This window comes from Biomphalaria glabrata, chromosome 17 (genome assembly GCF_947242115.1).
Source record: "Biomphalaria glabrata chromosome 17, xgBioGlab47.1, whole genome shotgun sequence".
NCBI classification, from domain to species: domain Eukaryota; kingdom Metazoa; phylum Mollusca; class Gastropoda; family Planorbidae; genus Biomphalaria; species Biomphalaria glabrata.
In genome coordinates this window covers 2699108-2712145 of record NC_074727.1, presented here as the reverse complement: position 1 = coordinate 2712145, position 13038 = coordinate 2699108, and the positions used below count along the sequence as shown (strand labels likewise).

General features: G+C 35.2%; 2 protein-coding genes across 7 annotated transcripts in view; one reads left to right on the top strand and one right to left on the bottom strand.

Moving 5' to 3' along the window:
• Positions 1–4982, bottom strand: part of LOC106064206 (uncharacterized) — a 32020-nt gene extending 27038 nt beyond the window's left edge. Inside the window, exons 1-3 of one of the 5 annotated variants that reach the window (XM_056015335.1) lie at positions 4853–4982; positions 2830–3085; positions 592–1124 (exon numbers count right to left, since the gene is read on the bottom strand). In XM_056015335.1, coding sequence (XP_055871310.1) covers positions 592–1124; positions 2830–2983 — 687 coding nt within the window. In that variant the 5' untranslated portion in view covers positions 2984–3085; positions 4853–4982. Of the gene's footprint in view, positions 1–591; positions 1125–2829; positions 3086–4108; positions 4406–4444; positions 4539–4690; positions 4712–4852 lie in introns of those variants that run through there. The other 4 variants (XM_056015340.1, XM_056015339.1, XM_056015337.1 and 1 more) reach the window with 4 other exon arrangements.
• On the top strand, positions 4923–13038 carry LOC106073867 (uncharacterized). Of its 2 annotated transcripts, none has more exons than XM_056015341.1 (4): positions 4923–5057; positions 6419–6657; positions 7444–7699; positions 7935–13038. In XM_056015341.1, the coding sequence occupies exons 2-4, from the start codon at positions 6455–6457 to the stop codon at positions 8883–8885; spliced, it is 1410 nt and encodes a 469-aa protein (XP_055871316.1). In that variant the 5' UTR covers positions 4923–5057; positions 6419–6454; the 3' UTR covers positions 8886–13038. The 2 variants fall into 2 exon arrangements, with proteins under 2 accessions (XP_055871316.1, XP_013089977.2); XM_013234523.2 differs by having other exon boundaries at positions 4953–5089.

The window sequence follows — 13038 nt, the reverse complement described above, 5'->3', positions numbered from 1 at the left end:
AGATAAGAAGCAAGTCTTCTTACGAAAAAAACTTTTTTGTCTGCTTAGATTTAACCTAATTGGATCTGGCCAGCTTAGAACAGCATGCACTAGCATAGTTACTGCCCAACAATGTAGAGGTCAAACCATCTCTAGCATACATGTCTCAGAAAAACAGAGAAAGGGAGAGAGGTAGTCACCAGTTATACACTTCTAGCTGATTGGATGGAGGACTATTATAAAAGTCGGGGGATCGCAGATGGTGAATACACCAGAAGTAGAGAAGAGGCTGTAAATGCTACAGAGCATAAATGCCTAGCCTGTGATCAGGGATGTGTATCAAGGATTTGCCTCTTTAGTCACATGAGCACTCACAAAGAGAAAAGATTGCCTCTCAAGACATAAAATGCCACAGATGCCAGAGCATTATGTCAGGGTTTTGTTTAATATATTTGATAATAAATTGCTAAAACTTTTTTTTTTTTAAATGAAACATTCTAAATTTCATTGTAATTAAAATAACAAATTTGTGATTACTTGTGGGAGTATAACAATAATTCTTATCAAAAGTCGCAAGTAACAAAAAAAATCAAATGAGAAAAAAATTCTTACTGTCAATTCACTGTTCAGGTATCTTTGCAGTTTATCACTGAGAAATTTGAGAATCAGTGACAAAACTTGGCTATGCTCTGTTATAATTTTTTTGACCTGATCATTACAATCGCTGTAGTTTAACAAAGTCAGAATGATATTCTTCATGGGAAACCAGTTATTGACGATCATTTTCCCCTCAGAGGTTGAGTAGTCATCTCGCACTAACACTTCTGACAGAGTGTCACACAAAAGATGCACAATATTATGCTCCACCAATGCTCTAGCAATTGTTTCCCTATGTTCCTGGATGACAGAGTAAGGCACTTCTCCCTCCTTGAATCCAAAGTAGGCTTTAGCCACATGGAGGACGCTTTTACGAAATTTATGAGTGAACGGTGCATTGTCCACGTCGGCTTCCCTGGCAGAAGACTTTGTAATAGAGCGCAGTGTTTCGACACAATTTTCCAACAGCAATCTTTTTTTCTCTTCTATCTCCAAAGGTTTCAGCGCAGTGATTGTCTTGGTGACCTTGCTAGGACTGTTTCCATTTTCTGTAAGAGTTGGCATCAGTTGAAAGAAAGTAAATTAGATGAACACATTAATGTAATTAATTTATCATGCAATACATGGAGTTAAAACAAAATAATCAACCACCCTGATGATCAACCAGCCTAATGAACAGCCACCTATTGATCAACCAACCTAAAGAACTGCAACCACCCTGATGATCAACCACCTAATGAACAACCAACTTGAAGATAAACCACCTAATGATAACAAAAAGATAAACCCACCAATAATCAACCAGTCTAATGATTAACTAACAATATTGTCAACGAAACCCAATGAGTGATTAATCAATCAAAAAAGATGATTACATCCTATGCCTGTTCCTAAGCCAATTATGTTAATCAATGTCTTAAATTCTGCCAAGTCTTTGGTCTTCCTGGCTGATTTAGGCAACCCCTTCCCTGCTTTAAAAGCATTAGGGAAGAAGGATCAAGTGCACAAAATTTTTACTAGCACATGGAACGAGGAATGTGCCATAGTTTTAGCTTGCTGATAGAGAATCTTTTCTAAGTCTTTTTTCCACTTTTACTGGAGCACTTTTGGTCTCTGCAAAGGTTATACATGTACACACAGATCAATTGCACACATTTTTCCTAGCACATGGAAAAAGGAATGTGCCATAGTTTTAGCTTGCTGATAGAGAATCTTTTCTAAGTCTTTTCCCACTTTTACTGGAGCACTTTTGGTATCTGCAAAGGTTATACATGTACACACAGTCTGGGTAACATCGTTTGATGAAATCATATAGATGTCAATGGAATCAAGTACCAAAGATGTTTCCACAGTATAGTAATTGGCCATGTCTAAAAGCATACTTGAAATCCATTGTTTTTCATCAAATACTGACTAAAAATGCATGTTATGACAATCAGATGCCTCTGAACAAAGTAAAATAAACATGTCTGTACCAGTAACTAGTATTAACTTCCTCCCCCGCAAAGAACAATCTACAATCTTCCAACTAAGAACAGGACACACACCACTATTAAATTACCACCTGAACAAAATAAACTCCTGTTATGACATGATTAGGAATTAGTTATTTGTTTCAGGAATAGGGTAAAGTTTTATTTAGCGACGATGACGTAAAGCTGGTTAAAAAACAAGAACGCTCTAAGTGACGCTAAAAAGAAGACGCTTCTTGTAGAGCAGTAGAATAGATACAGATTTACGGACATAGCTGACATCGGATGATTCCCTTCTTGATTATTAAATATATTTGTAGAACAACATCAGCGTCGACTACATATTTGATTGTTTCGGCCTTTCGCCGATGTTACTGAAGTAGTTTGAGTTACGCCTTACTTCCAGTCAGACGTAGATCTACACTAGATATATTTCCAAGAATCAACACCGCACGGAAGCCTTAACACTCCACACAACTACCCATTGGCAGACACTGCGCCCACCTCTTTGAAACAGTAAACCATATCCTCTTTGAATGCACCTCCCTAATCCACCTTAGGCAGACCCTACTTCCACTACAGCCCAACATAACCAACACCCTGTACGGCAGTGCTGAACAACTGAAGAAAGCAGCACACTTTTTTTCCTTGGCACAGTCTGCAAAAGAGCTCACAGCTCAGCAGCAATAAAGCTGGCTAGAAGAAGAAGAAAGAAGAAGAAGAAGTAGTACCAGTAACTATAGTCTTATTTGAACCCAGAAATATAAAAACTGTAGAGTACCTTTACCTGTGTCTGCTTTGTCTCCATCTCCAGCTGATATCGGCTCTGTTACCACACTGGCAAGGAGATTATCGACATTGTTGCAGTTATGATTTTCATTTTTTTTCTCTTCTGTCTCCTGAGTTTTGTGAATTGAATGAACCTGGCTTTGCATTTTTTAGCGTTGTTTTAAAAGATGAATTGATGGAAATTTAAGAGTCATTTATTTGATAGTTTTATGAGCTAATCATTCGTTTGCACTAACATCTTCTAAAAACTGAAGAGAAAAAAAAAGTCATTCAGAATGCATGTTTCTTTAATATTTTAGCGGTTTCATTCATTCATTGGATGTTGGAAATATATTTTTTAAATTCAGATTGTTATTTATATTTTAGATCCTGATTTCTAATTATTATTTTTTTTAAATTAGCACCTCACACTTTGTAGATTTTTAGAACACACTAATTGTATATTGTAGCCACAATTTGCATTGTTCTATTTTAGTTGCTGTATTTTATACTTTAATAATCTAAGTGGATATTAAAAATCTATTATAACTAAACAGAGATGTTTCTAGTCTATGGGTATATAGATCTAGATATAGAGCTAGATTTGAACCCTAATTAATACTGATTAGAGTATATAATTATATCTTATATATCGCTTTTATTATAGACTATAGACCATCTAGAAATATATCGATCTATGTACTCAATTAGTTATGCCACAGGGATCTAGATCTAGAATAGAGTCTAGATAGTAAACTTTGATAGATTTTAAATCTATTAACTATTACCTTATCTTATATAATACAGACGTTACTTCAAAAAAAAGATGATTACGTCCTACGCGTCATACATTCAGTATGTATATTAACCAATGACTTAAATTCTGCCAAGTCACTGGTTTTCCTGGCTAGCTCAGGCAACCCATTCCATGCTCTAATAGCACTAGGGAAGAAGGAGCATTTGTACAATTTTGTCCTAGCATATGGGACGAGGAAAGTGCGTTTATCTTTGTGTCTTTCTGAGTATTTTATTAAATTTTGTTTTCGTATTTGAAAGTATTATTATATTATATTATATACTTTTTACTAGATAATATAGTATTATAGTTACTATAGTAATTAGCTAGATCTGTAATTTATAATTATACTCTATAGTACAGTAGGGCCTATTATTATAGACTACTACATGATCTATAATTCTATAAATAATATATAGACTATATCTATATTAACTATATACTTAATAATACCATGTCTTATCTTATATATAATCTTATATAATACAGACGTTACTTCAAAAAAGAAGATGATTACGTCCTACGCGTCATGCATTTAGTCATGCATATTAACCAATGACTTAAATTCAGCCAAGTCACTGGTTTTCCTTGCTAGCTCAGGCAACCCATTCCATGCTCTAATAGCACTAGGGAAGAAACTACACTGTTAGTGTTACACACGTCTATAGTGACTATACTGTCACTATACTGACTATACTTCTACTATAGACAGAGAGTGACAGAGTATAATTTATACTATAACACTATAATAATAATAATAGATCTAGAATAAGTAAAATAATTCTAGATTATTAGTAAATCCCTCTAGCTAGTCTAGAGTCTAGATCAATACCGTAGATTTGATCTAGAATCTAGACTCTACTATATAGATCTTGACGTCTAGAAGTATTATAGAATCTAGTCAATCTAGAATATTTGCATGTTCTCTAATCAGTTGGGTGTTATTTCCCCTTATTAATTGTATATATAATGTAATGAAATGAGTCAACAGAACTGGATAGATCTATTTTTTTGTTCTTATCTCACACGATGACAATACTTTTTAAAAATTACATTTAATAACATCTGTCAAAAATACTTTAAAAATGTAGATCTACATCTAATGAATAAGCGTTCCCATGAAATATTCCAATTATATTTAGAAATAATTTAGATGAACAAATAAACATTCGTATTTATTATAATAAAAAACTGCGAAATCTATTTAGTCTGTATATTTACTTTTTGTGAGGATATTTACCTGTTGTCATGGTGAAGATGCTATATAAACAGATCTGTGTGAAGTATGCGATTTAGAAGTAGATCGAGACTCTAGAATGTAGTAGACTCTAAATATATACAAATACATGTAGTCTAATCTAGATTCTAATTCATTAAATATCAAGCTCGAGTTGAATAAAAAGCTAGATCTAGAACGAACGCTCCAATCAATCAGATCAATAGAAGTAAGAGTAATACTTTGGCGTCACTTACGAAGGTTATTTATTAGTGCTAAAAATAATTGTGCTTGCAGTAGTTAGATCTATGCTTGACATGTGGCAATGTGCTGTACAATATCTAAAACTATAAAACAGTTTTACTACTACTAGACTTAGTAACTATGATATATATAGGCAGGCTATAGGCCTATATCTCGTCTATCAATAATTCGTTGCCAAACCAATACATTAATTATTCATGCAACCTGCCATACTTTCAATTAAGCTAATTAAGTGAACTTTTTGAATCGATAAACACATCTAATTTAAGTAGACACAACCAAGCTCAGTATATTTATAAATATCATCCATTAATTATCAGAGACTAGCATACATTTAATAAGTGATCTTTATATATATATATATATTTTAAATTAAATATGGCTTTCTTTTTAATTTTTATTTATAGTTTAAAAAACATTTATCTAGAACTAACAAGATAAGAAGACCTAGCTATAGATTTAAGCTAAGCAATGTACAAATATGATAGACTCCATGCATTAATAATATTTTATAAAATATTTATCTTATCTTAGAACTTACAACAGGAACAATATCTTAGTAGAAATATTTATATATAGTATCTATCATGAATTTCTTACATTTGTACCAAAAATACCTTCTTAACTTGTAACTTCATAAAAACATTTTATAGACTTTTTCTTTCATCTACACAAAAATGTATGCTTTTATCCACTATTTTTCAGACTTTCCAAACAAGCATTTTTAATATAATATAAGTTGTAAGATAAGATTCTTTTTGAAGTAACTTTTGTAATACATAAGTTAAGATAAGAAGATAATGAATAACAATAAGTATTTCTTTCTATATCTTGAAAGAAATTAATAATAATAATATAATAATAATAATATTTATTGTCCATATATAATAATTATAGAATCCTAAATGCTGCTGGTAAAGTCGTTTGCAAAAGACAAACCTCATTTGGGCAGCTGTTTGAGGCAAACATCCATAAAAAAGCTAAAAAGATTCTAGAAATAAAAAATCACCTTTTGGGTTAGGATTTTGCGATTTTACCATCACAAAAGAGATACAAGACACTGATAGCAAAGACAAACAGACACAAAAACTCTTTTTTTTTCTCCTGGCAATCAAATTATTAAATAGAAACAATCTTATATAAACTTTTCACATGTAAATTATAAGTGAGTCTGGTGTGAATGTACATTTTTTTTATAGTTATAATGTTTTGTTTGGTGTAAAGCACACATTGTAAGAAAAGATTATTATTATTATTATTATTATTATTATTATTATTATGTCATTAAATTAACATTTTTATATGTTTTTAATATGTCATTCATAGAAAAGAAGAAAAACCTACATAGTAGGCCTATTAGAAATGTTTGACAGAGAATATGAAGATGATAATATGTTGGAAACTCCTGAGGCCATTGAAATGGAGAGAACAGAGACGATGCCAAAGCAAACAGTTAATAAGCTTGACAGTTTGCACAGCAAATTGCTGAGTCACTACAATAAAGGCATTAGAAAACCAAAATTGAACATTCTGAGCTCTCCAATGACACCAGAGACTGTAAACAAGTAATTAAATCAAAATCATTTTTACTAACTACAATCTTTTGTTAAATATTGATATCACTAAATTAGTCCACTTGGCCGCTACTGATTTCCAATTCTAGGTTCTGAGTTAAAAACCTAAATAGGGCTTTTTCTAAGAATGTATGTGTGGTGTAGTCTGTTCAGCTTAAAAGAGTGACTGCTGTAAATCTAGTTTCAGACCTTGTGATCTATAGGGCAGATGATGTAAAGGTTATCTGTTTCTGTGGCCCACGGTTAACGAGGATGTCATGTGGCCAGCACAATGACCAACCACCTTTACCTTTCCCCAACCAATGTCAGGTACCCATTAGAGCTGAGTGCACTCAGAGGCACCCAAAGCTCCAAAAATTAAAAATTCCAGTCTTCACCAGGATTCGAACCCCGTACCCCGGCACGGAAGCCAAGCGCTTTACCGCTGAGCCACCACGCCTCTTACACTCAGAGGCACCCAAAGATCCAAAAATTAAAAATTCCAGTCTTCACCAGAATTCAAATCTGGGACCCTGGTTCGGAAGCCAAGTGCTTTATTGCTCAGCCGATATACATCAGCTGAGGGTATAAAATGGGTAATATTTAACACACAGCGAACTAAGCTCAAACGATGGGTTAACTCTAGTTTACCTGCATATTACTATAGACATCATTCATTTAGATAAATCAAGATATTTTTTTTACTTGTTCTCTCGATTAATGTTCATTCAAGGATGTTGCTTTCTAATATTACACTTACAAAGACATTGTGCAACATAAAATTGTATTTATTTCCAGGATAGCTGTTCCTTTGTATCTGTTCACCATGCTGGCCACCTTTGAGATCGGTTTGTTCCACGTTATGCCTCTGATGTACCAGGGCAGAGATGACCTCGTCTTTACCCAGCAGGCAGTTGTGGTGTTTCTCTTTGCTGAGATCATGATGAATTGGCTTGGCATAAGATATGTGGACTCCTCCTATAAACGCTTTATTCAGAAACATGGGGACCCTCGGACGAAGACCCTTTCAAATGGCAACTTGGTAGATAAACAGGTAATTTAATAGCAATAAAGAACAACAAAGATAAATTGAATTTCCGTTATTTCACGCTGTCCTGATGGAATTTCGGTCTAAGACATAGATCTAGTAATCATTCATGTCTGTAGAACAATTAAGTCTAACAATTTAGAATTCATTGTTCAGTAAAAGTAAAACATTCAAACTAAAGAAATAAAACTTTGTCTTTTCTATCAAAATCACATTTGAATTTTTTTTTTCTATTCTTCAGGCACATTCAAATTGCAGCTCTGAAGCGACTCTAATGACGCTGATAACTGAAGACGCTGAGCCTGTAAGGTCAACAAGGAAGTCTTCAAGCTCAACAACTTTCACTCTAGCCTCAAACAACAGCAGTGACCCAGCCCTGGAAGCAGCCAAAGCCAATGCCGAAATGAAAAGGATTGATGATCAAATCAACAGCAAATCTATTAATGACCTGATTGGTAATTCCCAAGACGGTGTCGGGATGACAGGCTTGTCGAACTCTTCTGACACCATAGATGAGCAGGCTCAGGATAGTGGTGACAGCTACAGATGTCCAAAACCGACTATCACCACAGACGGAAATACAGTGGTCAAGTCTTATCCCTACTGGTCATGGGTGCCCTGCTATGACTGCGGTCGCGCCCGCCCGCCCAGGTGTCACCACTGCCCCGTCTGTCGTACTTGTGTACTGAAGCGTGACCACCACTGTTTTTTTGCGGGCAGCTGCGTCGGCTACAGGAACCACAGATTCTTCTTTGTTTTCTTGATCTACGCTTTTATCGGCTGCGCCTATGCGACCCTTCATGGTTTCCCGTACATCGCATTTTACTTATGGCAGGACATGTCATTTCTTGACATCTGCTTTCCAATATCTGTTGTCAGGTTTCTGCTTGGGTATGTGTCATTCCACGTAACACTATCCGTGACGACCTTGACATTGCTTATATACTTTGACTTCCTGACATTGACCTTCATCGGCGCCCACAGCTACCTCATCTACAAGGGCACCACATCCTTCGAGAAGGCTTTCTTAAAAAGCTCGCTGGAGATCAAGGACACAAGGACCCTGAAGCAGAAGATACGAGCCGTCCTGGGGCCGTACTGGGCGCTGACTTTTATCGCCCCGACACATTTTGTATTCGAGCCGGAGGAGAACCCAATCACGTGGCCTTCAATCGTAGTTTCAAAACATTAGGGTGACATGTAAATGAATTAATTAATGTGTTGTTGTTAACATTAAGATATTAAGTGAAGACTTTGGTGAAGGTGTTCACAAAAAAACGTAACATATGTTTTCTTTAAGCAGATATGGCTGCTGCGATATTCAGTAACGTAACAAGGTACCCGTGGGCCCGGATTAATGAATACGATAGAGGGGCTCCTCCCGTAGATAGAGTGTAATGTAAATAAGTCTTCCTGTGTGTATCGGTTCATCTACAAAAAGTATTAGTGTCATTACACTCAATTCACTTACTTCTAACAAAGTACTCACCCTTCACCTGGCCTTCATCTAGCCCTTAGCCTGTTGAACCGTTGGGGTACCACATATAAATGATATATCTGTCGACATTATTTCTCCATTCCTCTCTGTCTTTTGCCTTGGATAGAATCTCTTTCAATGCCAGGCCTGTCAATTCTTTGATGTTTTCTTTTCATCGCTTGCTCGCACCTTCTTCCTTTCCTAGTTCTGTTCCCGTTTGCCCCCTTTTTTTTTGACAATGGTCAACAGGTCGAATGTCCTCATTTGTGATGCGGTCTTTGTAGGTGATACCTGGGATCCTCCACTAATATCTTAATTACATTGATAGGGTCCTCCTCCTTTCTAGTTCTGCAATTAGCGTCTAAGATTTGCAAGCATATAAGAATATTGCCATAATCAAGGAGCGGACCATTCTGATTTTGGTGTCGAGAGTATGCCTTTGTCTTCACAGATTGTTTTGAGTTTTGCAAGTGCTGCTGTGGACTGCGCAATTCTGACCAGTAGCTTAGGTTTAGGTATTTAAAATTTCTGACACTTGACAGCTAGTTGGAGCTTTAGACAACAAAGAACCGGAAGCAGACGACACTTTACTAAACATGCGCTGTACATACATTGTTCAGTAACAATACGAGGAGTACGTTGTATAGTTCTAAGCACACGTTCTTATAAAACTATTTGTTTGTTAGTTTTACAAGTTTCGTATGTTTTTTACTAGGAATTGAGGATTATTATGCCCAAATAATGTAGTACTTTCAACCATATCACTAGAAATAGTTTCACATTTCAGCGAAGGAAAATGACAAAACATGTTATCACTTGCTTGCCCGGAGAAACGGGAAAGCTTTGTTTGAAAAGATTTCACATGTACATTCATTTCATGTAATAAACATGAACTCTGTCTTCAACTCTTCGTTAGAAATATTAGTAACAAAGTCAGTCAATTTCTTTTAAAGGAACATAACAATTTCTTCTTTGAGATTCCATCTACTATTCAAAACCGTGTCCATGCTAGGCCAACGGATACTACTGTGAATGTTCTGTTTCCAAATCTTCTCGGAACTGCCTTTGGTTAAGTCCCCTAGCTCTGAGAAGTTTGATCACTGAGATAATTGGGCTAATAATATGTTTGGTATTTACTGCAGCTTTGCTCAAACTTTCCCTTTTATATTTTATGGTTGAGATATTGTTCTTTAACTTAAAAGAAAAACAAAAATGTTGTTTTTTCTCAGTCAAAGCACGGACTCCATCAGCTGTTACGCTTGCCATCTTGTTCTTAAACTCGTTTCGTAATTTGCCCAACCCTGTCCTAGCTCAATCCTCTTGCAAGACCTTAAGAGATGAGCTGGAAGTTAAGATCATACCGACATCATTCCGAAATACATACAACTTTACCAGGCTGCTAGCATATAAGATAAACTTATGTTGAAAAATATTAAAGCTCTGAAGGGGTGAAGCAGTTTGTGGTATTTAGTCAATCACAGCAGAGGTTCTCAAACTTTTTTGACTCGGGGATCCCTTTATATCGTCTAAACTTGCCCATGGACTCCTAAGTGAAAACAAAACACTATATAACTGACATAGTAAGTAGTACATAGGCTAGACACGCAAATAACAACAACAAATACAGTTTCATTAAAGGGAGTGTTTATTGAGATTATAACTTTGGTTTAAAATAAAATTAAAAAAATTAATGACTCAGACAAGGTTGATGAGATTCTATGAGTGTGTTTATGTGCTGCACAATGTTTGTAAGAGGCAACCGCAAATCTCAACGAGCACACATTTATCGTCTGGTCCTTTTTTTCGCTGTTCCTATTGGTCTTAAATATGTCACGTGACTTAGTCGGTCTCTCTTATTGGTGAATGCATTCATTACTGCAATAAATCCACGTTTTACCAAAATGAAAAGACGCAATAGCCATAAACAACTTCTGTACCCATATCATCATCATCATCATCACTCCTTTGAGTTCCTCATGGAACATAGGGCCTCGACAAAAAAACGCCACTCTTGCTAGCTTTTTTATGCATGGTTTCCCAGCTCTTCCTGGTCTTCTCTGCTTCTTCAAGTACACTCCGTCGCCATGTTCTTTTTGGTCTTCCTCGGCGTCTTGTTCCCTGGGGGTTCCACTCTAAGGCCTGCCTACCTCTGTTGCTGGTATCCATAATGCTGATTAGTATTCAGATTATCCGATCGGATAAACTGGCATTTAGCAAAGAAGTTATTTTATACATTTTTCTTCTTTCTGCGGACCTTCTACGGTCGTCTCGGGGACCCTGGGGGGTCTGTGGACCACAGTTTGAGAACCTCTGAATGACATTATAATAGACATCCTTATGTTAGTGAAATTGTCTAAATCAGGGGTATATTTCATATTGAACTGTCTTTTTTTAAATATTGATTATTGGGATTCTTTCGTTTTACAGTTTATGATTTCATTAATATTTAAAACAGACATATAGTATACATCTATCTACATATGTCTTAAGTAAAGTTCCCCTTTCAAACCTTGAGGTCTATAGGACAGATGATGTAAAGGTCATCTGTTTCTGTGGCCTACGGTTAACAAGGGTGTCATGTGGCCAGCACAACGACCAACCGCCTTTACTTTTCCCTAAATAATATCAGGTACCCATTAGAACTGGGTGGACTCAGAGACGCCCGAAGATCCCGAAATTAAAATTCCCAGTCTTCACCAGGATTCGAACCCCGAGCGCTTTACCGCTCAGCCACCGCGCCTCTTACATGTGTCTGAGTCTATGATTAATGTTTGTTTTTTTTTATTTTGACATTTTGACAAGTTCGTAGCTTGTATGACATTTTCTCTCAAAACTTAAGCCTCTAATTATTTTTATGCTTGTATTCATCATGACTCAATGTTTGTGTTTACATTTTATACCAAACGGTAGTAGACTAAGTTATTCACGTGGCTTGACAGCTGTTAAAATGCCAACAACAAGTCTATAGATCACAGGAAGTGGTCATTAGTGTTTATAGGACAAGGATCGGTTACTGTTCACATTGTTACACAGCTAAAACCTTGATGTTGGACACAACTTGTGACACAAGTTAAGAGAAGAGAGCAGTGTTTTTCGTGGCCAAATAGACCCAGTAGCGACCTATATATTCCGCCATACCTGACGCAGACAAAGCTATTATTTGGTTCTCGTTTCGTAGTTCGTTTCGGTCTTAAATGTCACGTGACTGATGTAAGGGAACTCCAGCTGTCCTGCCATTTTTTTTTTAAAACCTTCTAAAAAGATTGATTTGATTTAATGAGGAGCTTGAATAATTTTAAAAGCTAATATTTTTAACATGGCAAAATATTTGATAAATATTCGATACCATATGATATGATGCAATATGATATAACGTCAAATGATGCGATAAATGATAAATGTATACATATCAAAATGCATGAATCGTACATATTTGATACATATGATATACGATATTATTCGATATGATAAAATATAATGTAATATAATATCATTCATTAATAATATTCAAACCAAACAATATGATATGTCATGATATGATACAATATTAAATGATATTTAATGATGCTATATATATCATGATATGTTATTATACGATATGATATGATACGATACGCATGATTTAATTAGGCTACAATAAAGTGCTTGATCACTACTGATAGACCTACTCTTTTTTTTTTTTACAGATTTTTAAAGAATCATATGTCATATCATATCATAAAATATAGTATTACATATGTCATATCATATCATAAAATATTGTATTACATATGTCATATCATATCATAAAATATTGTATTACATATGTCATATCCTATCATAAAATATTGTATTACATATGTCATATCCTATCATAAAATATTGTATT